The sequence below is a fragment of the Penicillium odoratum genome (assembly GCF_028828045.1).
Source record: "Penicillium odoratum strain IBT 22623 chromosome Unknown utg000008l_segment0_segment0, whole genome shotgun sequence".
NCBI lineage: Eukaryota > Fungi > Ascomycota > Eurotiomycetes > Eurotiales > Aspergillaceae > Penicillium > Penicillium odoratum.
This window is the reverse complement of record NW_026643150.1, coordinates 1,957,178-1,983,579: the sequence shown is the minus strand read 5'-3', so window position 1 is coordinate 1,983,579 and position 26,402 is coordinate 1,957,178. Positions and strand designations below refer to the sequence as shown.

The window sequence follows — 26,402 nt, the reverse complement described above, 5'->3', positions numbered from 1 at the left end:
CATCTACCAAACTACCTCCGGCTAGCCATCTATTCGGTTCACCGTATCATTTCTCAACTCTCGATGATGCCGGTATCCAAGTATACTATTGGACAGGGCTCATCTCCATCGAATGCGTGATTCACGAAATACTCGCCATTACATCCCCATTTAGCCCATCAACCCAGTCCCAAACTGATTACTCCGACTCTGTGTATGTGGAACCCGAGCACTACGCCGATGAAATCTGCCGATCTCTACCATATATTATACAAGAAGGATCTGGCGGATGGGGTGTACAAACAGGCATGGTGGCATGCCTATCTCATGCCATTCAACCTTATATTCACCTGAGACGACAAGAAAAGTTTGATTGGTGTCAATATGTGTTTCAACTGATAGCGGATCGTGGCGTAGAGCTGGCATTGGGGTTTCGGGATTCATTCTCACAAATGTGGTCTGCGAATCCACTCCCGAGTCAAAAGATGCGGTTGCCATTGATTGGTAAGATCAATCCTGGCCATGAGCGGATCACAGATGTCACGGAGATTTAAAATGCTAAAGCCAAATAAATACATACCAACATTGGAAGTGGAAGAGAACTTGAAGATCTTGTGCTAGGGGGGAAACATGGTCTTTATTGTGTACATTTACATGCCCAGGTGGCCATTACAATATATGGCCATGCCATGTTAATTTCCATTCAGTACAATGTAGATCATATTTGTACGAAGTCACAGATTAGAAAATGTACTCTTATACCTCTCTCAGCTTTGACCCCTGGGCCATTGGTGTTTGCGACACTGAGCTTTACGTAAAAATCAAAGCATCGGGATCGGCACCATCTCCGGATGCGAGACCACAAAGAGCAAAGAGGCCCTCCCTCCTGCGACCATTTAAGTCATGTACCTCGTGCCAAGTCAACAGTTGTGGCCCAATCGCAGGGTCTAGAGCCCTGATTCCACGTCTAGAGTGGGTCTCCCGCTAATGGCGTCCAATGAGGATGATAGCTTGTTCAATAGCTTCGGTTTGGCGGCTTTCCATCAACACATGGCCTGAACTTGTTTCTAATCTGGTTTTTTACGCCGATGGTCGCTAACAATTTCTTCTTTCCATTTTTAGCCGGAAAATTGGACCGCTAACTCCGATTGGATCACTTCCTAAGCCTAAGGGTCCAAGGTGAACTGGTATAACTGCCGGCCATGGAGATTTTACTCCTTAGACGCGTTCTTTCTTTTGGTCTCAACCCATACACTCTTTTGGTTCGATTTTGATCGTTCTTGTCACTCGTTTTTGTCACTCATTCATAATCACGATGTGGGGGTTCCAACCACGCCAATGGACCTCTCTAGTCCTCCTCTTACCACTTCTGGTTAAAGGAGAGGAGATCGTTACCTGTACCACTTTGGATACGATCGAGAACGGATCTTTTGAAGATGGATTCAATGACTGGGCATTTGCCTCACTCACCACTGGCGCGGTAGTCAGTGGAGATGGAGCGGATGGCTCACACTACCTCGAGGCGTCCAACACCGAGGCGGAGGGGATATTGATCTACCAGCGTCTCTATAACCTGGTGGCAGGAAACACCTACGACTTTTCCGTTGATTATCGCGTTATTCCTAACTCGGGCGATTATTCGATGACCTGCCGAGTGGAAATGATCTTGAACACATTCGTCTCTCCTTTCGCTGATAGTGGCTATTTCACAGTTTCTAGCCAAACCTATGGCTGGACCACTCTCTCTAAGTCATACACCGTTGCCGCATCCGGAGAAAATACTTTTGAGATCTATGCCTACTGCGTAGATTCTAATAGGAACTATCTTGGCGCAGCCATTGATATCGACAACATTGTCATTTCGGGACAGGCAGCTACTACCTGTACTACTGTGACTGTAACGCCCACACCTACACCGACTTCAACTCCGACTCTGACTCCAACTCCGACTCCGACGCCCTCATCTAGCGTACCGGTTGTGGTGTCATCCTCCGTGGTGGGATTGTCTCCCATAGCATCATCGCCCGCATCTTCATCATCGCCTGTATCACGTTCCTCTTCGGTGGTGCCTCATTCCAGCTCGTCTCAGGCTGCTAGCTCTTCTATTGCTATTTCGTCGCCAGCTGTCCGCCCCACCTCGACTCCTCGAAGACCGAGACCGCACAAATCGTCATGCCGTGCCTCGAAGTCCGCTAGCACCCCTCTTGCTCACTCACGTCGCCCTACCTCTTCACCCAGTGCCCCGAGCTCGACCCCTCTACTTCCTTCCACGACCAGAGGCACCAGCATCCCTAGCTCTGGCCCATCTGGCTCTGGCTCTGGCTCCGGCTCTGGCTCTGGCTCTGGCTCCGGCTCTGGCTCTGGCTCTGGCTCTGGCTCTGGCTCCGGCTCTGGCTCCGGCTCTGGCTCCTCTGGCTCTGGCTCTGGCTCTGGCTCTGGCTCTGGCTCCGGCTCTGGCTCTGGCTCCTCTGGCTCTGGCTCTGGCTCTGGCTCCGGCTCTGGCTCCGGCTCTGGCTCCTCTGGCTCTGGCTCTGGCTCTGGCTCTGGCTCTGGCTCCGGCTCTGGCTCTGGCTCTGGCTCTGGCTCTGGCTCCGGCTCTGGCTCCTCTGGCTCTGGCTCTGGCTCTGGCTCCGGCTCTGGCTCCGGCTCTGGCTCCTCTGGCTCTGGCTCTGGCTCTGGCTCTGGCTCTTCCGGCTCTGGCTCTTCCGGCTCTGGCTCTTCCGGCTCTGGCTCTGGCTCTGGCTCCGGCTCTGGCTCTGGCTCTGGCTCTGGCTCCGGCTCTGGCTCCGGCTCTGGCTCCTCTGGCTCTGGCTCTGGCTCTGGCTCTGGCTCTTCCGGCTCTGGCTCTTCCGGCTCTGGCTCTTCCGGCTCTGGCTCTGGCTCTGGCTCCGGCTCTGGCTCAGGCTCTGGCTCAGGCTCAGGCTCAGGCTCTGGCTCTGGCTCCGGCTCTGGCTCTTCTGGCTCCGGCTCTACTATCACCATCGGTGCAGGATCCGGTCCTGGTGAGTCACAGTACACAACCTCTACGGTCCTGACCACTCGCACTGCAACTATCACTGCCTGTCCATCCAGCGTAACCGATTGCCCTGCTCGCCAGAAGACTACTTATGTCACCACAGAGACAATCATCGACTATACTACTATCTGCCCCGTGACTGCTGCCGAAGCTACTGAGACCCCATCCAGCATTACCAACACTGCTTCTACTGCTACCGCTACTGGTGTTGATGCCGTTGGTGCTGGCGGTGAAGGAGAATACACCACTTCCACTGTTTTCAGCACTCGCACAGCTACCATCACTGCTTGTCCATTGAGTGTGACTGATTGCCCTGCTCGTGAGAAGACTACTTATCTCACCACCGAGACTCTTGTTGTTTCTACCACTATCTGCCCGGTGACCGCAGCTGAAGCAAGCGCTACTGCCACGACTGCTTCTAGCTCTGGCTCTTCTAGCTCTGGCTCTTCTAGCTCTGGCTCCTCCAGCTCTGGCTCCTCCAGCTCCTCTGGATCCTCTGGATCCTCTGGTTCCTTGGGTTCCTCTGCCTCTGGCTCTGGCTCTGGCTCTGGATCAACTGGTACTGGATCGACTGATACTAGCTCCTCTGGCTCTGGATCAACTGACACTAGCTCGACTGGCTCTGGCTCGACTGGTACCTCTGGCTCGACTGGTTCCTCTGGCTCTGGATCTACAGGTTCTGGCTCTACTGGCTCTGTCTCCGGATCGACTGGTTCTGGCTCTACTGGCTCTGTCTCCGGATCGACTGGTTCTGGCTCGACCGGTTCCTCTGGCTCGACCGGTTCCTCTGGCTCGACCGGTTCCTCTGGCTCAACCGGTTCCTCTGGCTCAACCGGTTCCTCTGGCTCAACCGGTTCCTCTGGCTCAACCGGTTTCTCTGGCTCAACCGGTTCCTCTGGCTCCACTGGCGCCTCTGGAACTGGGTCGACTGGCTTCTCTGACACCGGCTCAAACTCCGGCTCCCTTCCTTCCACCAAGATTGTTGGTGTTGGAGCAACCAGCCTGATTCCCACCTCAGTGCCAAAGTTCACTTCTGCCCCGTGGTACAAATCGACCGTCACCAAGGTCGCGAGCTCTTCTGCCCTTCCTGCCGCTTCGGCTATTTACCAAGGCGGATCCGGTTCATCGACTACAAGCTCCAGTGGACCCATTTACACCGGTGGTGCTGTTTCACGAAATGGTATCTTCTCGGCAAGCTTGGCTTCGGCCTTTTCGCTCTTTGTAGCCTTCGTTTTTGTTCTCTAGATTCTTTAGAATTCTTTGTCCGGAACTTCGGTCTTGGATTTCTGTCTATTAGTTTAAGATTATTTATACTTGACATGTCATTTAATACTTATCAATCAGTATATGTTATTATTTCTGAGGAGTAACACATTGCTAGATAAAGCCGATTGGCCTGCCATATGGAAGAGCATGAATAATGACATCCAAATAAGAGACTTTCAAGGTTACGATGCACGATCTCAATGCAAGAAATCCGAGATTATAAGACGTCGTAGAAACCTCCGTATAGGATAAATAGAATCTCTTAATCATTATTCGTGGGTTGTCATGAGTATAAAATGACTATGCAAAACCCGAACCATCAAGAAAGAGAACCAAAAAGCTTTTGAAACAAGACAAAATATCAACGAGCTATGCAGAAATCTCCCCAAGCCCGGAAAGATCAATCCCAGGTTCTCTCGACCGAAAAAGCAGCTCAACTGTCTGATCAGTAATAATCTCGCTGCCCAACTCAATATTTTTCGGTCGCCCACCCTCATCCTTGAGTTTCCAGTCATACTTAAGCAGCAAATGGATGAGCAGAATCTTGGTTTCATTAGCCGCGAAAAAGCGGCCCGGGCAAGAGTGCAGACCATGGCCGAAGCCATAGCTCTCGCGGGTGGTTGTCACGAACTGATGCTTGTGCTCATGGCCTGGCTCCTGGCGCTTCTTGAAGAAGCGGTAGCCGTCATATTTCTCGGGGTCTGGGTAGATGGTTTTGTCTAGGTTGACGTGAGCGGAGACGGCGATTGTGGCGCCTTTGGGGATAACTATGCCGTCTGATAGAGGAATTGCTTCCGTCGCGAGGCGGTTCAGGGATGCTGTTATGTAGTAAGTGAATGGGCTTTCAAGGAAACATCAAGGAAATATAGACAAGTAACTTACTCATACCGACGGGGTGTATGCGCTGAGACTCCTTCATTACACTGTCCATCAACATCAGTCTCAGCAGGCTGGTTTTCTTAAGCTCGCCATCCTCGGCAATGACGGCAGAAATCTCGTCGCGCAGGGGCTGGAAGTATTCTGGGTATGCTGCGAGGTCGTACATGATGTTCGTGAGAAGATTCGAGGTGGTATGGATAGCCGCCAGGGACAGCGCAACTTGTCCGCGCGTCATATCAAAAGGCAGCTTATATGCTTCAGATAGCTCCTCAAACCAGTCGAGAGCATTGGCACGGGTCCGAGGGGGTTCTTCAAATGGCAGTTTGCCATCGCGGGTCATATTACGTTTCTCAACTTCTTGTTTCACAATGGCTCGGGCAGCGCCTAGATGGTAGCGGAGTTTCCGTATGGATGGTAGGAAGTGGTGCACAATCGGTCGTAGGATAGAAGGCCACAACCGTAGCTCACGGGCACCATCGAAGGCATCTATGGTGTAGTTGACAGCAACTTCGATCCATTCCTCATTGCGGCAGGCTTTCTCGCCGAGTAAAGCCAGTGTGGAGATACGGGCCACCATGTAGGGTACTTTGCGGGAGAAGTTGTACGGCTTCCATTCTGGGATGGAAAGCATGATTAGTACTTAGAACCAGGTACTTTCAGATTATGCCATACCATCCGATGGAGGAAAGGTGTCTTTCAATGTCGCAGCAGTCTCCTTGGAGAGCGGGATTGTCAGGCCATCTATATGTGGGTTAGAGCAATCATGACCAGAGCTTCGACTCACATACTAAGGGCTTGGGTTAGCTTGATCCGTACTGAATCCACAAGAACTCTAGATGCTCCATTAGTGTGGAAAGGTTCAAAGCCGGGGATGCGACCCGAGAAGAAGCTCTGATCGTAGTTAGTCGCTAGTTCCAGACTTGTGGTCGCTATCCTTACCTTCTGAGAGGCACCTTCGAAATTCAGGTGGGGATGGCTCTTGATTTCGTCTATGTACTTTGGGTGTAGGATGATCAATGGCCGGGTTGAAGCCATGACCTGAAAGGCATTGTAACCCTGCTCGTCTAAGCACATATGAGGTTTCGGATATGATAATCAATCCTCTTACCTTCGTAAAGCCCTCTGCAATAAACGCACGCGCCGACTTGTTGAATTGGGATTTGGATCTCCTGTTGAAAATGTCCCACCAGCTTTTCCCAACCAAAGGAAATTGAGTATAAGGGATCTCCTCAACAATATCATCCCAAGTACTGGAAATAACCAGCACCAGAAGAGCCACCCAGACACCCTGAACAAAATAAGTGCTCAGCAACTCGATAGGCAACACCATGGCATTGATGGAGATGGGGAAACCAAAAGAAAACCAAAAAAAAACAATGAAGCTCGACAGGTTCTAGACCCTGCAACATCCTAGACTATTAATACAGCGAAACATGGTGAACCTAGTTGGAATTCCGCCCAGTCAAAGTGTATCGTTGAATTATTCAAGTTTCGTCCAAGCATTCCGAAGTGGAGTCCAGCCTCAGTCAATCAGATCTGTACTCAGCCGAGAAGCAAGTGAAAAGTCTATATGTTTGGCGAGATCGGAGACTGATCATTCCGAGTAGTATCAAATGGCAAGGGAATACGAAAACGAAGACTGATCCTTACCCGAAAGGGTATTTGGAGGATGCGGGTCAGACCTGGATCCATGCTTGTTTTTGGAAGACTCGAAAGTAGCCAATCAAGGTGGAAGGAATAGATCGAGGGTTGTATCACATTTGTGGAACATGAGCATTAAGCTGTGACCCTATTCCATAGAGGTAATATCTGCAGTCAAATATGACAGGTAAAATGATGAAGTTAGATCAAGTGTATTACATAAACGACTCCCCGCATTTCAACTTCTCCGCAACTTCAACCTCGAAAATATTTGATTTGAATACAATTTATTTACTATAAGACTTTTCTCTAGAGCCTTCCTGGAACACTCACATCTCATCATGGGTGATTATGGCCCTGCATCTAACCACTCCGTGGACCAACCTTCTGCAACTTCACCTGATGTCTCCGTACTCATAACGGGCTTTGGCGTAAGTGATCTGCGCCCGGATCCAAAGCGTTTCCGAGCCCGACCTAAGACTTCACTGTGTAACTAGCCGTTCAAAACCAACCTTGTCAATGCTTCATCCCTGATCGCCAAATCGCTGCCTGATTCATTTACCTTTCCGATTCCTGGACTAGCTGGTCTCGAGGACCGTCGTGTCGTTCTGCATGTCCACCCGGACCCGATCCCTGTGGCTTATTCATCCGTTCGTGAATCCTTACCCGTGATCTTAAGCGACTTCGCAACAGCCAACCGGGGCCGCCGACCAGATCTGGTCATCCATATTGGTATCGCCTCCCCAAGACTGTACTACTCGGTTGAGCACTTGGCCCACCGGGATGATTACAACATCACCGATATCAACGGCTGCTCGGGCTATGAGGACGGAGAGAAAAGATGGAAGGAGATGGGCCTTCCCCCGATCTTGAGTCCGGGCCGGGCTTTCACGACCAAAGAACAACAGGATCAACGCTGCAAGGCCTCCAAGGGTAGTCCCTACCCACCGAATGCTCACTTCTTAGAGACGTGGAAGGCCAATTCATCGGCGGATCTGGATCTCCGCATCTCTCATGACGCTGGTCATTACCTCTGCGACTTCATCTTCTATACCAGTATGGCCTTGGCCACGCAGCAGGGACAAGACCGCAATGTTTTGTTTTTACATGTCCCCAGTGCATCGGAGGATGCTGATGTCGAGCGTGGACGAGATATCACCCTGGCTCTGATCAAGACCATGGTGAGCTGCTGGATTGATGAGAAGCAATCTGCATGAGATGAAAATCATCAGTTCATAACTTTCCTCAGATTACATATTTTCGGTTCTTTACTCGCATTTCACGCTTGGTGTTGACTTTGGCTTTTGTTATGATTTATTTTGTGAATTTAACATGATATTCATCAAAGTAATTGATTATGTTCCTGACATAGATGACATGTCGAAATGCCAATGGAAATCTGAACCACTGAGCGGTAAACAGTGGCAGAAAGCCTTATCAACCCCAAAAACCAGAACCTTAATCTCCAACTATGACTCGTAAGTGACTCTTCATAGTCTTCACAACAGGTCCAAAGATTGATGCCAATCATGATTGAGACAGTACCTGCAGCATCTGTACTGGTCCTAGGACTGGTGATTCTACTCCCAGTCCTCCTCTTTCTCTTTCCTCAACTAAAAGCATGGATCCATAAATCATCGTTGGCAAGCTTGCTGCCTCACCTGCGTCTCTGGAATCGACGCCCCAAACAATCCAGTGAGATTATATCACTGCGCATGTACCCAATTAAGTCCTGCCGTGGCTTTGAAGTGCAGCAAACCACCCTCAAAGAGCATGGACTTGACCTCGACCGGCGCTGGATGCTCGTCGACGCCTCAACAAACGAATTCCTGACCATCCGCCAAATCCCCAACATGACCCGCATTAGGACCGGGCTCAGCGCAGATGGTGAGGATCTGATCGTGACAATTCCAAGTCCAACTTCAGAATCGACTCATCAATCCGACACTGGCCCTGATTCCACCAAAATAGTTCGCATTCCAGCCCACCCCACTCAAGAATGGCTACAGACCCACACCACCATAGCTCCCGTCAAAATCTGGGACAATGACACAGATGGATACATTTACAGCGATGAAATCAATGCCCCGTTCTCGGCCTTTATGGGCCGCCCCGTCGCACTAGCCTACAAGGGTCCAACGCCTCGTAATCTCAAAGGCAATGGCGCACCCAGCCTACTAGGCCGTATCCAATCAACCGGGTTCCCAGACGTTTTCCCAATCCTCATCGCATCAGAAGCCTCTCTTGCTGAATTGAACACTCGTCTTAGCCTCAAAGGCGAGGAACCCATCACCGTCGAACGATTCCGACCGAATATAGTTGTCCGAGGAGAAACAGCCTGGAGCGAAGATTCCTGGAAATTAGTCCGGATCACAGCTGGAAATGGACAAGCCGACAAGACGGTGACCCAGACACCGCTGGATTTGGATATCGTGGCGCGTTGCGCAAGATGTCAGGTCCCGAATGTGGATCCTGAGTCGGCGAATAAGCATAAGAAGCAGCCGTGGGATACACTCGTTTCGTATCGCAGAGTTGATGCAGGGATCAAGTATAAGCCTTGTTTTGGAATGTTGAGTGCACCGCGGCATGAGGGAATTGTTGAGGTTGGGATGCGGTTAGAGGTCTTGGAGGAGACGACTGAACATCGGTATATTACTGGATTCTAGGTAGAACTATTGCAAATTTGGGTCTGTAGAGTTGGTATAAATTGTATGCAATTCTATTTCATTATTTAAACGTTCAATTCGCATGAGCCATGTCTGTGACCTCATATCAACATTACTACTCCCCACCATCTCAGCAGATGCAAATCCAAATCCAAATGCAGAAATTGCATGAGCTCACTACCCCTCAAAGCTCACTGCAAAGAACCTCATAACTGTGGAATTCCCCATCTCCACCAAGACAAGTATGCAGCGCAATATCCTGTCCATCAGAATTGCAAGTAGCATCATTGAAAAGACGCACTGTATTGAAATTCAAATCAGCACGGCAAACAGCACAGCGCCAAAGGGGCAATACATACCAGAGCAGTTATTAATAGCATACTCAAAACTCACAGAGTTGACCACATTATCACCGAACGATTGGCAACTATTAACGTAGTCCCCGTAAACACCAAGCTCCCCCAGATTCTCCGCCGAGCACCCGGACTCTCCGTAAAGACGAAGTTGAACATATCGTGTATTTGCCGGAGTGGCCGGAGTAGGAGTTGCAGAGACGCCCATCGCGAGGATAGCAGAGGCAAGAGCGATGAAATGCATTTCGAGATTTGACTTGGAAGAGAACAGTTTTAGATGTGTATCTGCCGAGGGGAGTGGTAGGTCGATATGGTAGATGATGTTGACGTTGCGTTGATGAGAACTAGAAGATACCTGGGGAAGGTGATGCCTTAAGTACTTCACTTCACTGGAAGCCTGAAAGCGAAAAGCGCGGTGAAACATAGATAGTCGCCTCCAAAGGATCCACCTTGGCGCTGATGTGGGCTCTACGTGGCCAACATGCCATCATCAAAGCATGTCTCACACTGCGCCCGTTTGCCAGTGCTACAGTGCCTCTCTGATACCCCAATGGCGCATGACACATCTACAGAAAGAACAAATATGAATGACAGTGTCTAGGACTCTCAGTCGTAGTGCGCACAGTGGGGCTCGAAGATTCCGGTAAAACGGAAAAGGGTGTCATGTGTTGTACATGTACATGTACAGGTCCAGCAGATTCGATTCCCCGATAGATTCCTGGCGATCGCCATCGCCGAATAAGCTTTAACTTTTCCTGTACGGAGTAGTAAGAATCATTTGATCTAGCTGTTTCTATTTCCATCCGGGGTTGTAATTCGTCGGGATCCTGCAGGATTACATCAATGCCTGTTGATGAGACCCAGTTAATCAATAGGTTCTACAGGCTACGTGCGGGACTGAGATCGACTTAATTTCGAGACAATGATCTATGTAAGCAGATTCGGAGTCATCATTTATTTTTATGAGAGTAAGACTGAGACTGGGACCAAGACTATGTAAGCCAGTGGAGCTGGGTGTCGATCACCCCGCACATAGGGTATTCCGTGTAGACAGGTGTTACAACCTCGATGCAGATCGTGGAAACTCATTTTTGAGTCTGGTTGGGTCTCAACTTCTATACGGTGTGAGGTATCTACGAGTAATAAATAATTCCTTCTCATTGCATGGGTTTGAATGGCCACATCTTGGTGGTCAGATCGAGACTCTTTGAGACGGCCAAATTGTGAGAATGTGGCGACGAGGCTTTGACGCAGATAGGGTGCCGGTAATCAGGTAACTGTATACAACGTGAGATAGCCAAGGAAGTCCCTGCACTGGGCGTCTGAGAGCATAGTGTTGAGAAAAGGAAAAAGATGGAAAGCAGAACTGCCAAAGCCGGAGCTTGTTGTATCTCCCCGGATTCTGCAACCGAAGAGGCCAAGATCAAGACGATTAGAATCATATTATTGACGAACGTGAGAAATAAACGCTATTCGGTCAGGATCTTGGAAGAAGCTCGTAGCAAACAGGAAGAAATTTCCAAGACCGATTGGAGACTGGAGACAAGAAGCCCTCGAGCGTATGAAAGAGCTTCCGCTTGTAGAAGGATCTCTACTACCCACGAGCTAACAAAGTTAATCTCAATTCATCAATACGAGTCCCATGAGTACCATGGAATGCAGAGCAAAATGATAAAATAATAAGTTGATTTCGATCGATCCTAATAAAGACCGACCGTCAAAGAAAGGTAGGTAAAAAAACCACTCGCGGATGACGCCCAGCGTAATTGCAAAAGCAAAATACGCAAGAAACAAAAGACACCGGTACTGGAGTGTTCAAATCTGTAGTAAATGATCTCGAGATCGAAAGAAAACGCAGCCATAAGCAAATTCGCAAGATTCCTCTTTCCATCTCGAGCATAACATTAACAAGCCTGGGAATCACAAGCGGTACCACAGTCCATCAAAGCGGGTAAAATCGATCAGAGTATGCAAAGCACGGTAAATCGACAGAGCAGAGCATATCCAACTATCGAGAGGAGTGGAATGAAATCAAATCAAATGGAGAGTGAGAAAGTAGAAATATTGGAAAAATCGCGCTGGCAAAGACAGAAGAAGAGAACCAAACACCTCGCTTGCGTCTCGGAATGTCGTTGGCCAACTGCATTTCATGTGCGTCGTTTCATTTCGGTTCGTCTATGTGGGTTGCGTATGTATCGTCGTGCACATTCTTCTTTTGGGGAGGCGTGACAGTGGTTCGGAAAATCATTTTTGGCCCATCGGTGATGGGCAGGGTAGGCCGAAGAGAAAATGGACGAGAATTTCAAGTCGTGTCAGTGGTCTTGTGGCAGGTTGGGAATGGGATACATCCATAAATCAAGACGACGACTGAAAGAGACATGGAAAAAAAAAGAAAAGAAGTATGTAGAGAATGTATCGCGCTTTGGCGGGTCGGTGGTGGAAGTTTTCGAGTTTCTAGGTTAAATTTTTCGCGTGTTTTTGATTTTGTTGTTTTCATTGCGTATCGAAACCACATCGAGTGGATTGGGCAATCAGACAGGGAAAGGAAATAGAATGGTCGCATAGCGACAGTGAGTGAACTTGCTATATGAAATCAAGGCGGTCGGTCTCACGTGAGACCTGCCTAGCTTTCATATAGCAATGAGTGCAAGGGTAATAAAGAATGTAAGTCCGGGTGGGAGTCGAAAGCCTCCTCTGCGTTAAGGGAACCAAAGGGTGTCGAAAATAGACACAGGTACCCAGATACTCTACCGAGATGAATACTCAGTAGGAATACCAGAACGTTGTTGAACATGCCAACGCAGTGGAGATGAATCGACAACCAATCCAGGAGGAAAGGGCCCATCACAATTTTCTCTTCGGTAGGGGTCATGTGTTGCAAATTTCAGGAATTGCTCAAGTCAACCAGGAAGAACTGGAGACTAGAGCCGTCTCAAATATCGTTACAATCATCAAAGGCCGTTGCTGTCATAAGAATAAAAAGGCTGCAAAGAGGGGGCGGCACAGAACCCCCTTTCATCTCGTTCAGGTCATCATGCAAAATAAAAAGATATCGCAAAGAAATCGACATCATAGTGGGAACGGAAATTGCAAAATGGGACAGCGGAATCGCGCATTTAATTGCGCAAGAAAGGCATGCTCAAGATCTGCCTTCGGATTCTTTCGGCATCCGAAAGGCCCTCCTCAAAGGGATTTTGCAGAGAAGGAGGGGGTCCTTGAGGCCTGTCCTGCTCCTGCATGGGAGAAGGATTCATGGAACCTGGGTAGGTTGAAATGCCACCGCTTGAAAATGGATCAGACAGCGAAGGCGCGTGTCGAATGAATCGTCCAGGAGTCGTGCGTCGCTTGAACTGACCTTCGACTTTGAAAGGCGAGCCCAAGCGTTTGATATGCTCACCACCAAGGTTCAACAATGGGTTGAGAGGAGGCTTGGTGATGGGTGTTGTTTCCTCAGGCTCAATCTGAGGAGATTTAAGGGACGACGGGGGTGAGAAGAGCTGACTGACATCCCGAGAACGGTCGGCAGCACTAGTCGTAGCACCGCGGCTACGGAGGCGGACCCGGCCATGGCCAATGTCTTGAACTTTGTTGTCGCGGAGGTAGGTGTTCAAACGGTGGTGAACCTCTTCGTCGGAGGGGTCTCGGTTAATGTGCGCCTTGGGAGAGAATACGTCATCTTGCTCCCGAGGAGTCATGTCAAAGTGAGTGTTGCGGCGAGGCCGAGTCAGAGCGGGCATTGTCTCGCGCCGAGCAGCGATAGGGAGACCCTCAACGAGTGAGTTTGTCTCGCCAGGACCCCAGGTACTGTAGACAAATGGCGATCCCAAGCGCGGGATGTTGGATGGTTCGACATTAAGACGGGGATTAGGGGCCTGGACAACGTGGTTCTCGACATGGCTTTGCACAGGGTTATTGAACCATTCATTCTTCGGTTCAGGAACAGGCTCCTCGGCAAGTTGAGTCAACGGAGTCGGGTCGTACGGGGTGACAAGAGAAGCACCGAGGTCCCGAGTGCCATAGGCGGTAGAGCTGTTGGGATGGTAGGGGGGATTAACCATGTCCGCTGCAGGCTCTGGGCTGCAAGACTGCATCATGCGCTGGTAATGAGGCATGATCGAGAACTTGCGGCGACACAGCATCTTCAGGCGGTGACGGGTCTTTGAATCAGACTTGGGCCAAGCCATCTTGCTGTCATCCATAGCCTTGGGGGTAGAGCTGCCGCTACGATCTGAGGCCTTCATGAACAGCGACTGACCCATGCGGAGCTTCTTGTTCTCCCAAGTCTTCTTAGCTCGGCGAGCCACGCGCGAGGTGACTCCCAAAGGTGGGATGCTACCTGGTGTCATCTTGAAAGGAGTCATGGTAGGGTCTTGCAGATACATCTGATAGGTGTTCCACAGATGATTATCCATCTCACGAGAGAAGACTTTCTCCTTTACCTGAGATCGACGGACATTCTTCTTGGGCAAAGTAGGAGACGACATCTCCGTCTCCTTGGAAAATTCAAGAGGGAAGTAAGCATCGAAAATATCGCTCTCAACACTAGAACAGCTCCCTCCTACAGAAGGACGCGATGCAAGAGTATCGATGGACTCGACAGATGAATCGGAGAGATTCGAACACGCCGAGCCCGGGCGCTCAATATGATGTCCAGGAGTTTGGTCCCAAGAGGGCCACGCTTGTAATTCGTCGCCGGAGTCGAATGAAGCGCCGCGGATCTGAGCGGGAGGGGTCTTGAAAACCATTCGTTGGCGTGGAGGGGCGAGGTAGCGTTGATCGTTGAAGGGTTGCGCTGCGGGAGACAACTCCGGCGCGTTTGACTGACCCACTTCGATCGAGGGCAACGGGACATCGGGGCGACCCTGGAAGCGGAAGAGATCCAGGTCCATACGCGCGCAAACATCAGTGCCAGAGCGAACGCGAACGCGAGGAAGACGGCAACTGGAGAATGAATGACGCGGTGGAGGCGGAACGTCGATGTGGGTCGATGGGCGTTCGGGGGTCTTGGGCTCGTCCGCGCTCAGAGATGGAAAGGTGAAGTTCTTCGGTAGAGTCCGCGAGAGCTGACGTTGAGACATGATTGATGACTCGCGGTGCAGCTCGCGGATACCGTATGGTTTAGTTCAAGAATGTGAGTGGAGGGGATCTTCAACGCGTCCCAGAGGAACGGAGATCGGGTAGAGGTTCGCAGGCTTCAGTATGAGGAAACGCGCGTGGTGTCGCGTTGAAAGATATCGTGAATCGTGAGGAAAAGAGGAAAAAGGAAAAAGGGAAAATTGACGAACGAAAGCAAAGATAGAGAGGCTAAAGGAAATCGAGGATGTCGGGTGTGTGCTGTTGCGGAATGCGCCAACTGGAAATCGGGATCACCAGATCACAACTGCGGCTCCATCCCGTCCACGAGTTTAGGAGGAGTATTTCGTCATCACCTGGAACGCCGAGGGCACAAAAGGGAACAGCGCAGTTGCGATTAAAATCGCAAACAAAGTTGGGGGAAAGAAACAGTGAAGAGAGGGATTGGTAGTGGAGGAGAGAGAGAGAGAGAAGGGGGAGGGAGTTGTGGTTGGGCGCTGGAAGTGAGGCGCCGGGAGGGGACTGAGTACCCTGTACTTGGACTTAGGCGTGGGTCAATACCCCTAAACAAGTACTTTGTACTTAAAAAGAGAACTCGATGCACTTTGGCCCACTGAGAATTTCTACAAACTTGCGCTACTTGTGAGCTAAGAAAAATACCCCAGTATGAATGTGTTGGGATGGGATTTGTTTAGATTTTCTCGAGTCTTTCCCATCTTGAGGCTGCAGGTTGGACCTTACTTGATGCACGCTGCGTACTCCGTACTCGAGTCATTCGAGGAGGTAATTTTTTTGATCAGTATTCAGTACTTCGTATTGTGTATAGAAAAGAAACGGGGGGGGGGGCTGGGGGATAGTAATGATTCAATTGGACTAAAATCATCAAGCTAACCTGTTAAATGGTAAAGGTACAGTCGATCGTGCTTATCCGAGAGTCCACTTTTCCCACAACGTCTACAGTTCGTGAGGCCGAACCCCGTGAACCCTCATCCTGCAAGGGCTACAGGATCTACCGGAGAACGGGCACGATGCGTGATGGTCGGGTGATGTCCGTTGCAGAATCTTCCTATGCCTTAGTTTTTGTCCCAGCCTTCGACAATAGTACAGCTTGTTTATACCCAGGGGTAATGGATATATTATCCATAAATAGCTTTGAAACCAGAAACAAGCCAACAAATCCACAGGTCAAATGAGAATTTTCATTTTTTTTTCTCATCTCATTGTGCGGTGTAGATTAGCCCGTGGGCTCAGAGCGTGGGGCCGGTACATCATCCAATATAACCTTATTGGGAAAAAGACAAGGCACGAGGCACGCGTTTCTCCACTGACGCGTCGCGTCGCGATGTTTTATTACCGATTGTTACAGTTACGGAACAACTTACCATAAAACGCTAAACCTATTTTGGGTAGCTTCATTACAAGATTTAGGTCCAGAGCTAATCGTCATGATCCGCTGGGAACGGGTTGTACGATCCACTGCCATGGCCCGTGGGCCAGATACCTCGACCTAGCCGAGCCGTGGAACCTTGCACGAGATTGAGACAAGAGACGCGATGCTAGAGTACCTAAATGATACTTCACTATAGTACTCCGTATGTGGCTAAGCATCTGTGGAACGTGTTGAATAACTAGATAACTCTTGATTCCGTGAAGAGGTTGTATCAGAGAAAGTTATATCTACACATTAGAGAAAAGAATGATAAGTTACCAAGGATCACTTGGGAGCATATAAAATAATAAGAGCTGGGGTATAATGGTACTATGTAAACAGACAATGGGTAGACAAAATGAAAAAGTCATAAGAAATAAGAAAGTGATCAAGATCGTTCAAGCTTTTTCTTTCGCTCGGCCAATAATGCTTCGATCTTGCGAAGTTGTAGTGCAAGACCCTTCTTTTCAGCATTTACGACGAGCCATTTTTCCATGTTGCGACGCACATGGCGCATAGACTGGAGCACAGGGAGAATGGGCGAAGAAGTGGCATCATTCCCGCCTTCACGTTCGAAATGAGCCCACCGCTCAGCACCAGGGTTCAGAAGTAGATCAAACACCTCCGCCCACAATTCACGGTCCCAGTATCGCTTCAAAGACTCGCGAATACGATAGGTATGAATGCCAGAGGCATCTCCAGCACTGGTGCGGACAGGCATAGACTCGATATGCTTGCCAAAAAGCAGGACGTGAATTGTGCCCGCGATGCCGTAAAGATCAATCTGATGTGTCCAAGGGCGTGCCTCACGGATTTCATTGCACTCGTGCGTGCCCACCTTCCAGTCCGCAATGAACTGTACCGAAGGTTGGAAGGCGTGCATGTCAATGCTTCGGCCAAAGTCAATGAGGTCCAGGCCCTTGCATCGCCAACCGTAATGGCCATTTGGTGAGTAGTAGATACTATCACACACTTCAGAGGGGTTCTCGTTTAGGTCAAGGAGAGACATGGCGGTAGCAGGAGAGGTTTCAGTATCGGATTCTTCAAGACGAACAAGGCAATTGTCGGCTTTGATGTCACCGTGGAGAATCCCGTGCGCGTGGAGTCCTTCGACAGTGCGCAAGAGCTCTACAGAGAAGAACATGGCTAGAGATTCCTCGAGTCCACCCTCGCTGTGGTGGTTCGAAGTAATGGGGTCATTGCGAAGGATGTTGACCAAATCAAGCAGTGTGCCCTGACCTCGATAGTCCTCTACAAGGAAACTTTCACGCTGATGTACGTGCAGTTCATGCGCCCGCACGATGCTCTCTGCAGCCCGGGCATGATCCACGGAGTGCTGCAGGCGGTCATGTGCAGTTCGGATCATATAGAATTCCCAGGCACTGGATGGTCCATTCTCAACCTTGATGGCCTCGAATGAATATCGGGGAGTTTGGTACGGGCTGGCTGTCTTCGAGCGGCTGCCAGAAGTTAAATTCTCATCATCAGAGTCAGATCCGTATGAGTCGAGGCTGTCTACACTCTCTGCTAGGTAAACTGGAGCGTAGGCACCAGCACCAAGCTCGCGTCGAACAATGTAGCTTCGCTCGGCCCCCGGGAACTCGAGGATTGGGATGTCGAATCCCTCGTTATCACCCTTGGATCGTCTAATGTGCGTCTTGACGAACTTTTGGATCATAGAGGAGTAGTTACTGTCTTTGACATGGCCGTGGTATCCAGCGTAGGCCGCAAGAGGCGGTTCCAGAGAGTTCAAAATTGTGTTTCGTATACCCTTATCAGTAGGATTGCACTGAGCGTCTTTGATGACAGCTTCTCTTTGTCGACGGGCCTTGGGGGCAAGTGCCTTGAAAGCAGTCGGGCTAAATGGTACATCAGCTGCAGATGTAAAGGTGTGGTCTCCAAGGTATGGTGTTGCCGCTCCTACTGGGCTAGAAAGAAGAAGATCACCCATCTGCGGCAAGCCGGCTGGTGATCGAGGCTTCGAAGGCGTCTTTGTATTGTACAAAGCCTCCCGAGCAACCGTCTGCGAGGGGATTGAACACTCGGTGCGCTCGACGATGGGCGTCATGAAGGGCAGACGATTCTGCGCCATGATGGCAGGGTCCCTATACGTGCCACATGGCGGAGCATAGTCATCGGGCATTCGAGGAACGAAATGATCTCTTTCTGGGGTCCCTAGGTTGGAATCATCGACTCCGTCACTATAGACTGATTGAGATGTGACATCACCAGGTTCATGTCCAGGAATATCTTTGCTGACACTGAACTCAGTCCAATCACCATCGCCAATGCTCTCAGCTCTCGTGGTATCTGCGTATTCGGTATCATCGTACGACTTGTGGAAAGTTTGCGTCTCCTCGTTGCCAAAGTCACTCGAGGCGGCCGACATGCGTCCGGTGACAGTGCTATCCGCGTTGCTGACAAGATCGTCATCTTCTTCATAATCGCTACCAAACACACTGTCCTCTGGATCCTCCTCTGCCTCCACTTTCAATGGCTGGTTGAATAGGTCGTAAATCTCATCGGTTGCGGCACGAGTGTGCATGGTCATTGTCGGTTCTCTAGTACTTTTCCGTCGGACCTTGGAATTTTTGGGCGAATCGAAGTTCATTTTGACTAGAAACAAGATGAGCAGGGTGACATATAAGTCGCAATGAAGGAAACCTACTGGTCTGGGTCTGAGTCTCACCTTTGACCTTTAAAGGCCGTGCCTTCTCAGGTCTTCCCCCGGAGAATCCATGCTGCTCGTTATCCTGGCCATCAATCCCTTTTTTCAAATTCGAAACTCGGAGATCGTCATTAGGACTGTGTGCTTTGGGATTTGCAACTGGAGAATCAAAACCTCCAACGTTTCCAGAGATCTTTTGAAGGGGTTCCTTCTGGCTCCGCCAATTCTTGTTCATCCACCCCCGTTGGATAGCTCGAAGTTCCTCAAAGCTAATCTCATGCGCAGGGTTCCGACGGTCAGGGTACACTGCCTCCAAGTCGACAAAAACGCGCTCTCGACGGCCCGTTCGTGGGTTTACCGCTTCCCTTACATGGTGTTCTGGAACGTGATTGGGAGCACTTTTTTCTTCAGTTTCTTGATGTTGATTTGAATTTGACTACACAAAATCGAAGCACATAGGTTCAAGCCACCAATTAGTCCTGTGATCGTAAATATATGGAGATCTGAAATGGGATGAGCAACTTGACAATTGCAACTCACCTGGTCCCGGAAGATGGCCATCTTCTGCGTTGGCGCTGCCTTCTTCCCTGCCTTTAATGTCTCCCCAGCCCACGGTTTTGCCTCCACCCGATTTTCCTTCCTGCGCTCGTCCATTGATCCAATACTTCCCCAGCCCTTCGTGTGTTCACTCGCCGCTGGTTGGCTATCACCTGCGCCGGCATCCGAGAAAATAGCCATCTTGGGCTTTCCGGACTTTGTTTTAGGGGCACTGGCGGGAGGGGGGCGTGCAGCCTGGGGGTCTGGAGAACCATCAGCTGACGCGAAGGGGTCCGTTTTCGCGGCCAGCGCAGCTCGGACTTTCGGCAGAGCTGGAGATGATGGCCCGGCATTCTGTGGCTGCAATTCAAATCTTTGTTGGAATTCGCTGTATTTTCGCAACAACCGCTCGACTGGTCGAGCCTCACGGTCCACACCTAGCCTGTAAACTTCATCGGCCTGATTCCAACGCCCCGCGCCTTCCAACCATGCGGCAAATTCTTCATAGAAAAGGGCCAGGCCTTCGCCAATATGGTGCCGGGAGAGGAAAGCAAAGGTCTCTCGTGGAGCGTCAGAGAATAGTCTAATGTAGTGTAGCCACAGGCGCAGGTATCGTGGGTCGTTTTTGTAGTCGGCTGAGGAGAGAAAAGATTTTGTGGCGCGTTCAAGTAGTGGAAGAAGACCGGACTCGGCGGTCGCTTGGGCGGAGGGGTACGCGTTCAGTGTCCATTTAACATAACGATCGTAAACATCGAGCGGGTCGTCTGATTCTCCGATCACTTGCAATTCGCTTTCGTATTCTTCACGAATTGCATCGTTCAAACTCCTTGTGTCGTTTGGTGTCGGGGTTGCGTATTTGTCGCTGGTATTGCTGCCACCTGAGAAAATCCGGGCAAGCTCTCGTGCTGATCTACCACCGGGGAGTGATTGAACATTTTCTTTCTGGGCCTCGATGATATCAAAATCAACCAAGTCATCGGAGTTCACCATCCTGCCGAGATCTTTGCCGAATCTCCCTTTCCAAGTATCGACAAGGGTTTGAACTTTGGCGTGTGCCGTCGAGATGGTCAAGAGGGGCTTTGTTGCTAGCGGATTTGGTTATCGATAAACATCACATGACTGTTGCCGTGGTGACATTCATTCACGTGATGTGATTTCAATATGCGCAGTCTCCTTACTGTCTGACAGACCCAAGCCAAATGGAATATTCATATTATTTCGTAATATCTTTTTTTGATACCCAGCACCATTTCTTGACTGCATAATCCTTTCCTGGGTGCTAAGTTCCGGCACTGTACATCGAATATCATTAGTGGTCAGCAAGGCTTGGCATCACTTTGACATCCTCTGGGTCCGCACATCCAACAGGACCAATCAGTTTTTTGGAACCGTCTCATCCTCCACCATTCAAACACCAATCCAGAATGTGCGAGTTTCATGAAGAGGACGAGCCTCGAGTAGTCTCCGACTCCAAGAGCCACAAGAGAAACCTCAGCAGCGGCACAGTCGATGCCTCCCCAGTGAGACGATCAAAAAGGCAAAGATCGACTACCAATCTTAAGGAACTATCTTCTTCAGAGGAATCAGAGGGAGAAGGCGACGTCAAGGTTATACCAGCAAAGGCGAAACAGACGAAAAAGCCTCGAGCCCCTTCGTCCACAAAGAAGATCAGCAGCCCGGAAGCAAAACCAGTTGCGGATGTTAAAAGCGAACGTAAAGAACCAACTGATATCAAAACCGAAGTCGACACCACAGCCGGCACGCAGAAGGTCAAGGCTACTCCTGCTAAGAGAGTAAAGAAGACCAAAGAGCAGAAGGAATCCGAAGCCATGCCTCTTCTGCCACGTACACAGGGGCTGAAGATGTTTGTTGGTGCCCATGTCAGTGCTGCGAAGGGCGTCTTCAATTCAATTCATAACTGTGAACATATTGGGTATGTATCAAAGAAACCGATGAATTCAAGCATGTATTAAGTGGTCATTCAGAGGCAACGCATTCGCTCTATTTCTCAAGTCTCAGCGCAAATGGGACAATCCAGCTCTTTTGGACAAGGACCGTGATCAATTCCGCAAGCTTTGTGCTGAAAAGGGGTACGACGCAGCGAAGTGAGTAATACATATATCATCCACAAATTGAATACTTATTAACATGCTTAGACACGTTCTCCCACATGGATCCTATCTCGTGAACCTTGCACAGAACGACGAGGCGAAAGCCAAGCAGGCCTACACCTCTTTCCTGGACGATCTTCGACGATGTGAAGCTCTTGGCATCAAGCTTTACAACTTCCAGTAAGTCAAGGTCCGTTGACTAACAAAATAGCAACGTATACTTACACGCCACCAGTCCGGGAAGCACAAACCAAACTCCCCTCCCGGAAGCTCTCGCCCGCTTAGCAAATACATTAACCAAAGCCATCACGGAAACGTCAACTGTAATTCCAGTCCTCGAAACAATGTGCGGCCATGGGAACACGATTGGTGGCGCGCTTTCTGAATTCAAGGATCTCCTCGCCCTAATCCCAAAGGAACATCACCATCGTATCGGAATTTGCATTGATACTTGCCACAGCTTCGCAGCTGGATACGACCTCGCCTCACCAGCGGGCTTCAAGGCGTTTCTCGATGAATTTGAGGAACTAATTGGTATTCAATTCTTGAAAGCGCTGCATCTGAACGACTCAAAGGCACCGTTTGGTAGCAAGCGAGATTTACATGCTAACATTGGGACTGGATTCTTGGGTCTCCGAGCCTTCCACAATGTGATGAACGAGCCACGCTTTGAGGGACTGCCCATGGTTTTGGAAACGCCAATTGACCGTGTGGAAGGAGAGGCCGCTGATGAGGGGAGCGAGAGTGAGTCTGGGACAAAGAAGAAGGGCAAGAAGGCCAAGCGACCGGCTGGGGCCTCGGCGCCTACTGTTCAAGATCCTGGTGTTTGGGCTCGCGAAATTAAGTTGCTAGAGTCCTTGATTGGGATGGATCCGGAAGGGGAGGAGTTCAAAGCTCTTGAAGCTCAGCTTTCTGAGGAGGGGCGAGAAACACGTGAGAAACAGCAGGAGCAATATGATAGGAAAAGTGAGACGGAGCGAAAGAAGGATGCGAAGACGAAAGCGAAGGGGCAGAAGAGTTTGGTTGACATGATGAAGGGTAAGAAATAGTTGCCATGGACATGCTACTTATGTCCGCAGTAGGTACTGCGGATGTTGAGAATATTTCACGTACTACGAGTGCTGAGCTCATTACCTATTATTTCTACGCAAATACTTATTCACATCTCTAGTTCATATTCACTAGAAAGTATTTTGCAAATGGATAAGAGGACCACAGGTCCTCCGAAAAGAAAAAGCTCGATTGTGTGGTATCAGTCAAATGGCCGCTCTGTGATGAACCTAACGACCGCCATGCAGAGATAAAACGAAATTCATCTTCAGGCCAACCTGGAGTACTCATTGCTCCATAAGACCCAAGGGTGCGTTTACATGAAATATTGGTAAACATAAGGCCCAAGAATTGGGCAACCAACTCGTTAGCCCCAAGGGCAACAGACCCACGAGGAACTAAAAAAAGACAAGACTCAGCAAGTCAAAATACAAAAAGCACCCAATTGAAGATGGCGTATAGATAGATCAGGATAAGAAAATAGGTATCAAGAATGAAGGTTGGAGGCTAGTGATTCATAGAAGTTTGTTATCGCACTGGCGAGATGGACGAAGTAGAGTGAACGCCTGGGGATGCTTCCCGGTTAGTCTTTATGACGTGTGCGGGAAATGCCTCGGACATGGAGTTGATGGTTGGAGGGGCGGATTTAATAGGTGATCCGGGACCATCATTCTCGGGGATGGTGGACGTGGAAATCGTGAGCCCTTGCATGGCACCGCTGGCGCGGACCCGGAACGAACGTCGCTGGTCGCCTGCCTGTGAAGGAAGCAAGTTATCGTCGAGATGATCTCCCGGAACGGTGCTGATTACGCCTGACTCGGGATTCGCGATGCGGTGGTAATCACTGGCCTCGCCTCCACTGAGCTCGGTATCCTCTGTGTCGGAATCTGGGCTACCCTCACGGCTCCAGCTTTCCTGTGCTTCTCTGCGCATCCGGGAAATCTTCATATAGTTATAGCAACCGATGCTGCCGATGGTAACAACGAGTCCAGTAACGTTAACGGGGGTGAGTTTGTCATGGAAGATGATACCAGCAGCACTGATGGTGACAACTTCCTTGAAGATACCACAGATACTCAAAGTCACCACCGAAGAACGCTTCAGCAAGGCGAATTCGGATGAAATCATACAGAATGCTAGAACACCAGGAAACACTAACAGACCGGTTCCAAATACCGTGCCATGTTGCTCGGTCAGTTTAAGGAAACCTTGGTGGATCTCGTTCGGACCCTCCACGGTGAGAGCAATAATAATAAGGGAAATAAACATCACGGGCGTGAGGAGAAAGAGAGTGGAGAAGGGGTTCGAGGTTGCCGGATGACGAAGCAGGAGAATTTGTGTCAGACCCCATCGGAAACCGGAGAAGAAGGCTGAAGCAATGACAAGGGTGAAGCCGAGCGCATTGAATGCAGTCTCGCCAGCAACCATCATCACCACGCCGATTGTCATTGCGGCGATGACCACGATCAATTTCACTGAAGGAGACTCGAGACGGAAAAGGAAAGCAAAAAGAAGAACGAAGGCGAGTGCAGATGATTTGCACATTGTGAGAAAGGTGAGGGAGATGAATTTCAGCGACATGTTGCCTAGACCAACGTCAAGGGAGGTCGCTGCCCCGCAGGGAACGAGGCGCGTCACATAGAACAGTTTAGTGAGTACCGGCTCAGGTTTGGCGTCCTCAACGGGCGAATCTAAGGCGGATTCCGGGGAATGTCCCGGGCGCAAGGATGGGAACAAGTACAGTATCAGACTGGCAAGTGTGAATTGAACAGCCATGTGCAGACTGGTGGTGAAAAGGGGATATGGAAAGACGACAGCGCTTTCGGAAAACATCCACTTGTTGTACTAAATCGGACAAAGGGGGTAAGCATTCGTGGAATTGGAGAAAGGACACTGGGATCAACTCACGATAGAAATTGATAATGAGAAGAAATACCACATGAGGATTAGTCCTGCGTTAACCATAAGTTTCTTGACCACATTGCGATCAGCCAGACCGAGCCGGAAGATGTCATTGAAAGATTTGGTGTCTGCGATGCGAGCATCCAGCTTGCGGCGTTGCCTGCGCCGTCGACGTCGCTGACGTCTCTGATGTGCTGTCAGACCGGTCTCTTCATCGTACTGATCATCATCTGAACTAATGTCAAGCTCGCGTGTGTCCATCGCTGGAGCCGAGTGATCCGACGTGTCGGTGTCCTCGGCTGTCAACGGCTCCTGTTCGTCCCATTTGTATCTATCGTCTGGTCGAAGACTGTCATCCCGCCGTTCCGGGGGGCCTGGCTGTCCCGGTCGAGTCGCCCCTGTGAGTACCGAGCTTCGCCGTCGGTGGTGGTTCGCAGAGGATGACAACCCCATATTGGAAATTGGAAGGTTTAAACGCGGGAGGGGATGGGTGAGAGGAAAGCTGTGAGCCCCATGAAGAGTGCGACCGAGGAGAGTTCACAAGACCCTTTATTAACGTGGGGGAAGCCTCGAATCAGGTTTAAGGAAAGGGGGTGGATATCTTCCCAGATTGAATTTAGCGAATGTCGGAGAGTTACGTGAAGGTTTAAAAGGCAAAAAGAACCAAAGGAATGAAGTGTTTCATAAAAGCGGTCACAGAGTCGAAAAAGAGAGTTGCTGAAGAAACAATCAAAGATTGGGCGGATAAGATCACACTAACGAACTCCCTTTTTCTCCGATTGTTTTTCCTTCCTTCTACGGTGAGCCATACATATCATACGGTCAGATCAGCTAGAATCATATGCAAATGGCAAAACCAAAAATACCAAATTTTCGGCAACAGTAATTTACAAATTGACAAATTTAGATGAGATTTGAAGTCCAATTTCACCAAGTGTCCAATACTACTTAGTAAATCAGACATCTTCCCATCTAGGATATACCGCCAATCCGACACCACGAAGTATATCCCAGTGGGTCCATTTATTGAAATATCAAGGTTAGAGAAAGAAAAGGAAGGAAGGCGCTTGTCCTCATCTAGATCCTCTAATTATGATCTCATACTGTTGTCATATGAACAGAAGTCGCAAAACGAAAGCAAATGAGAGTTGCTCTTCTGAAATGAGTACCTACCTGGATAGATATTATATATATTCATTTTCTAATGATTAAGACTGTCTGCTAGTTTACTACTACTAGTATGATTGTGGGTAACCTCGGGTGGATTTCATGGATGATTCAATGTTGGGAATCCAAGTACAATACAAAACAGAATTAGGGAGGGCGGTAGGCCCAGTCATGTGACTTAGCTGATCTGTCCGCATGATACTATGGCCCACCGTACTGCTCCTCTTCCCACTTCATTTCATTCTCGTCCTGTTACTGGACGCCACAGATCCACTTTGGCTACGCTCCACAGTCCGGTCGATCCGGGGTCCAAGGGGAAATGCACACCAAGGAAATGCAGGGCAGACCTGGTCGCGTGTCATTGGCAGGCCATGACTTCCGATTTATCCTAGGGCGATATTACATACTGGGATCAGGTCGATATTCGAATATAAGGCTGAGACGGCACAACGCGAAAGCTGCCTGCATAAGCTCCAAGCTTGAAATTGCCCCCTCCAAAAGCGTGAAACGCGGTCATTCTCCCCAAGTCCGGTAGTTGGGGCTGATCATCTCCCAAGAAGATCATCTAACCCCGCTTGAGGGGGGCTACCAGTTCTTCCATAATGATGATGTCTGCGTCTGTCGACCTAGGGAATCAATTGATCGATTGCCATTGGCAGAGCCGG

General features: G+C 49.7%; 9 protein-coding genes across 9 annotated transcripts; 4 read left to right on the top strand and 5 right to left on the bottom strand.

Moving 5' to 3' along the window:
* Positions 1 to 1,294: 1,294 nt before the first annotated feature.
* On the top strand, positions 1,295 to 4,240 carry N7520_010949 (uncharacterized protein; the record flags this gene model as incomplete). The annotated part of the gene is made up of 3 exons (XM_057144882.1): positions 1,295 to 1,876; positions 1,948 to 2,044; positions 2,970 to 4,240. 3 exons carry the CDS (start codon positions 1,295 to 1,297, stop codon positions 4,238 to 4,240), a joined length of 1,950 nt encoding a protein of 649 aa, XP_056990636.1.
* A 390-nt stretch (positions 4,241 to 4,630) lies between these two features.
* On the bottom strand, positions 4,631 to 6,470 carry N7520_010948 (cytochrome P450; the record flags this gene model as incomplete). Its single annotated transcript, XM_057144881.1, has 6 exons — positions 4,631 to 5,079; positions 5,144 to 5,755; positions 5,813 to 5,881; positions 5,929 to 6,031; positions 6,080 to 6,196; positions 6,249 to 6,470. The coding sequence occupies 6 exons, from the start codon at positions 6,468 to 6,470 to the stop codon at positions 4,631 to 4,633; spliced, it is 1,572 nt and encodes a 523-aa protein (XP_056990635.1).
* Positions 6,471 to 7,122: 652 nt separating this feature from the next.
* On the top strand, positions 7,123 to 7,998 carry N7520_010947 (putative pyroglutamyl peptidase type I; the record flags this gene model as incomplete). The annotated part of the gene is made up of 2 exons (XM_057144880.1): positions 7,123 to 7,212; positions 7,279 to 7,998. The coding sequence occupies 2 exons, from the start codon at positions 7,123 to 7,125 to the stop codon at positions 7,996 to 7,998; spliced, it is 810 nt and encodes a 269-aa protein (XP_056990634.1).
* A 312-nt stretch (positions 7,999 to 8,310) lies between these two features.
* On the top strand, positions 8,311 to 9,447 carry N7520_010946 (MOSC domain-containing protein; the record flags this gene model as incomplete). Its single annotated transcript, XM_057144879.1, has 1 exon — positions 8,311 to 9,447. The coding sequence occupies one exon, from the start codon at positions 8,311 to 8,313 to the stop codon at positions 9,445 to 9,447; it is 1,137 nt and encodes a 378-aa protein (XP_056990633.1).
* A 184-nt stretch (positions 9,448 to 9,631) lies between these two features.
* On the bottom strand, positions 9,632 to 10,044 carry N7520_010945 (uncharacterized protein; the record flags this gene model as incomplete). The annotated part of the gene is made up of 2 exons (XM_057144878.1): positions 9,632 to 9,747; positions 9,807 to 10,044. 2 exons carry the CDS (start codon positions 10,042 to 10,044, stop codon positions 9,632 to 9,634), a joined length of 354 nt encoding a protein of 117 aa, XP_056990632.1.
* A 2,872-nt stretch (positions 10,045 to 12,916) lies between these two features.
* Positions 12,917 to 14,878, bottom strand: N7520_010944 (uncharacterized protein; the record flags this gene model as incomplete). Its single annotated transcript, XM_057144877.1, has 1 exon — positions 12,917 to 14,878. The coding sequence occupies one exon, from the start codon at positions 14,876 to 14,878 to the stop codon at positions 12,917 to 12,919; it is 1,962 nt and encodes a 653-aa protein (XP_056990631.1).
* A 1,812-nt stretch (positions 14,879 to 16,690) lies between these two features.
* On the bottom strand, positions 16,691 to 20,497 carry N7520_010943 (putative checkpoint protein kinase (SldA); the record flags this gene model as incomplete). Its single annotated transcript, XM_057144876.1, has 3 exons — positions 16,691 to 18,918; positions 18,971 to 19,406; positions 19,511 to 20,497. 3 exons carry the CDS (start codon positions 20,495 to 20,497, stop codon positions 16,691 to 16,693), a joined length of 3,651 nt encoding a protein of 1,216 aa, XP_056990630.1.
* A 434-nt stretch (positions 20,498 to 20,931) lies between these two features.
* Positions 20,932 to 22,667, top strand: N7520_010942 (DNA-(apurinic or apyrimidinic site) lyase APN1; the record flags this gene model as incomplete). Its single annotated transcript, XM_057144875.1, has 4 exons — positions 20,932 to 21,440; positions 21,493 to 21,612; positions 21,664 to 21,798; positions 21,854 to 22,667. The coding sequence occupies 4 exons, from the start codon at positions 20,932 to 20,934 to the stop codon at positions 22,665 to 22,667; spliced, it is 1,578 nt and encodes a 525-aa protein (XP_056990629.1).
* A 529-nt stretch (positions 22,668 to 23,196) lies between these two features.
* On the bottom strand, positions 23,197 to 25,023 carry N7520_010941 (putative nucleotide-sugar transporter; the record flags this gene model as incomplete). Its single annotated transcript, XM_057144874.1, has 2 exons — positions 23,197 to 24,513; positions 24,577 to 25,023. 2 exons carry the CDS (start codon positions 25,021 to 25,023, stop codon positions 23,197 to 23,199), a joined length of 1,764 nt encoding a protein of 587 aa, XP_056990628.1.
* Positions 25,024 to 26,402: the final 1,379 nt, after the last annotated feature.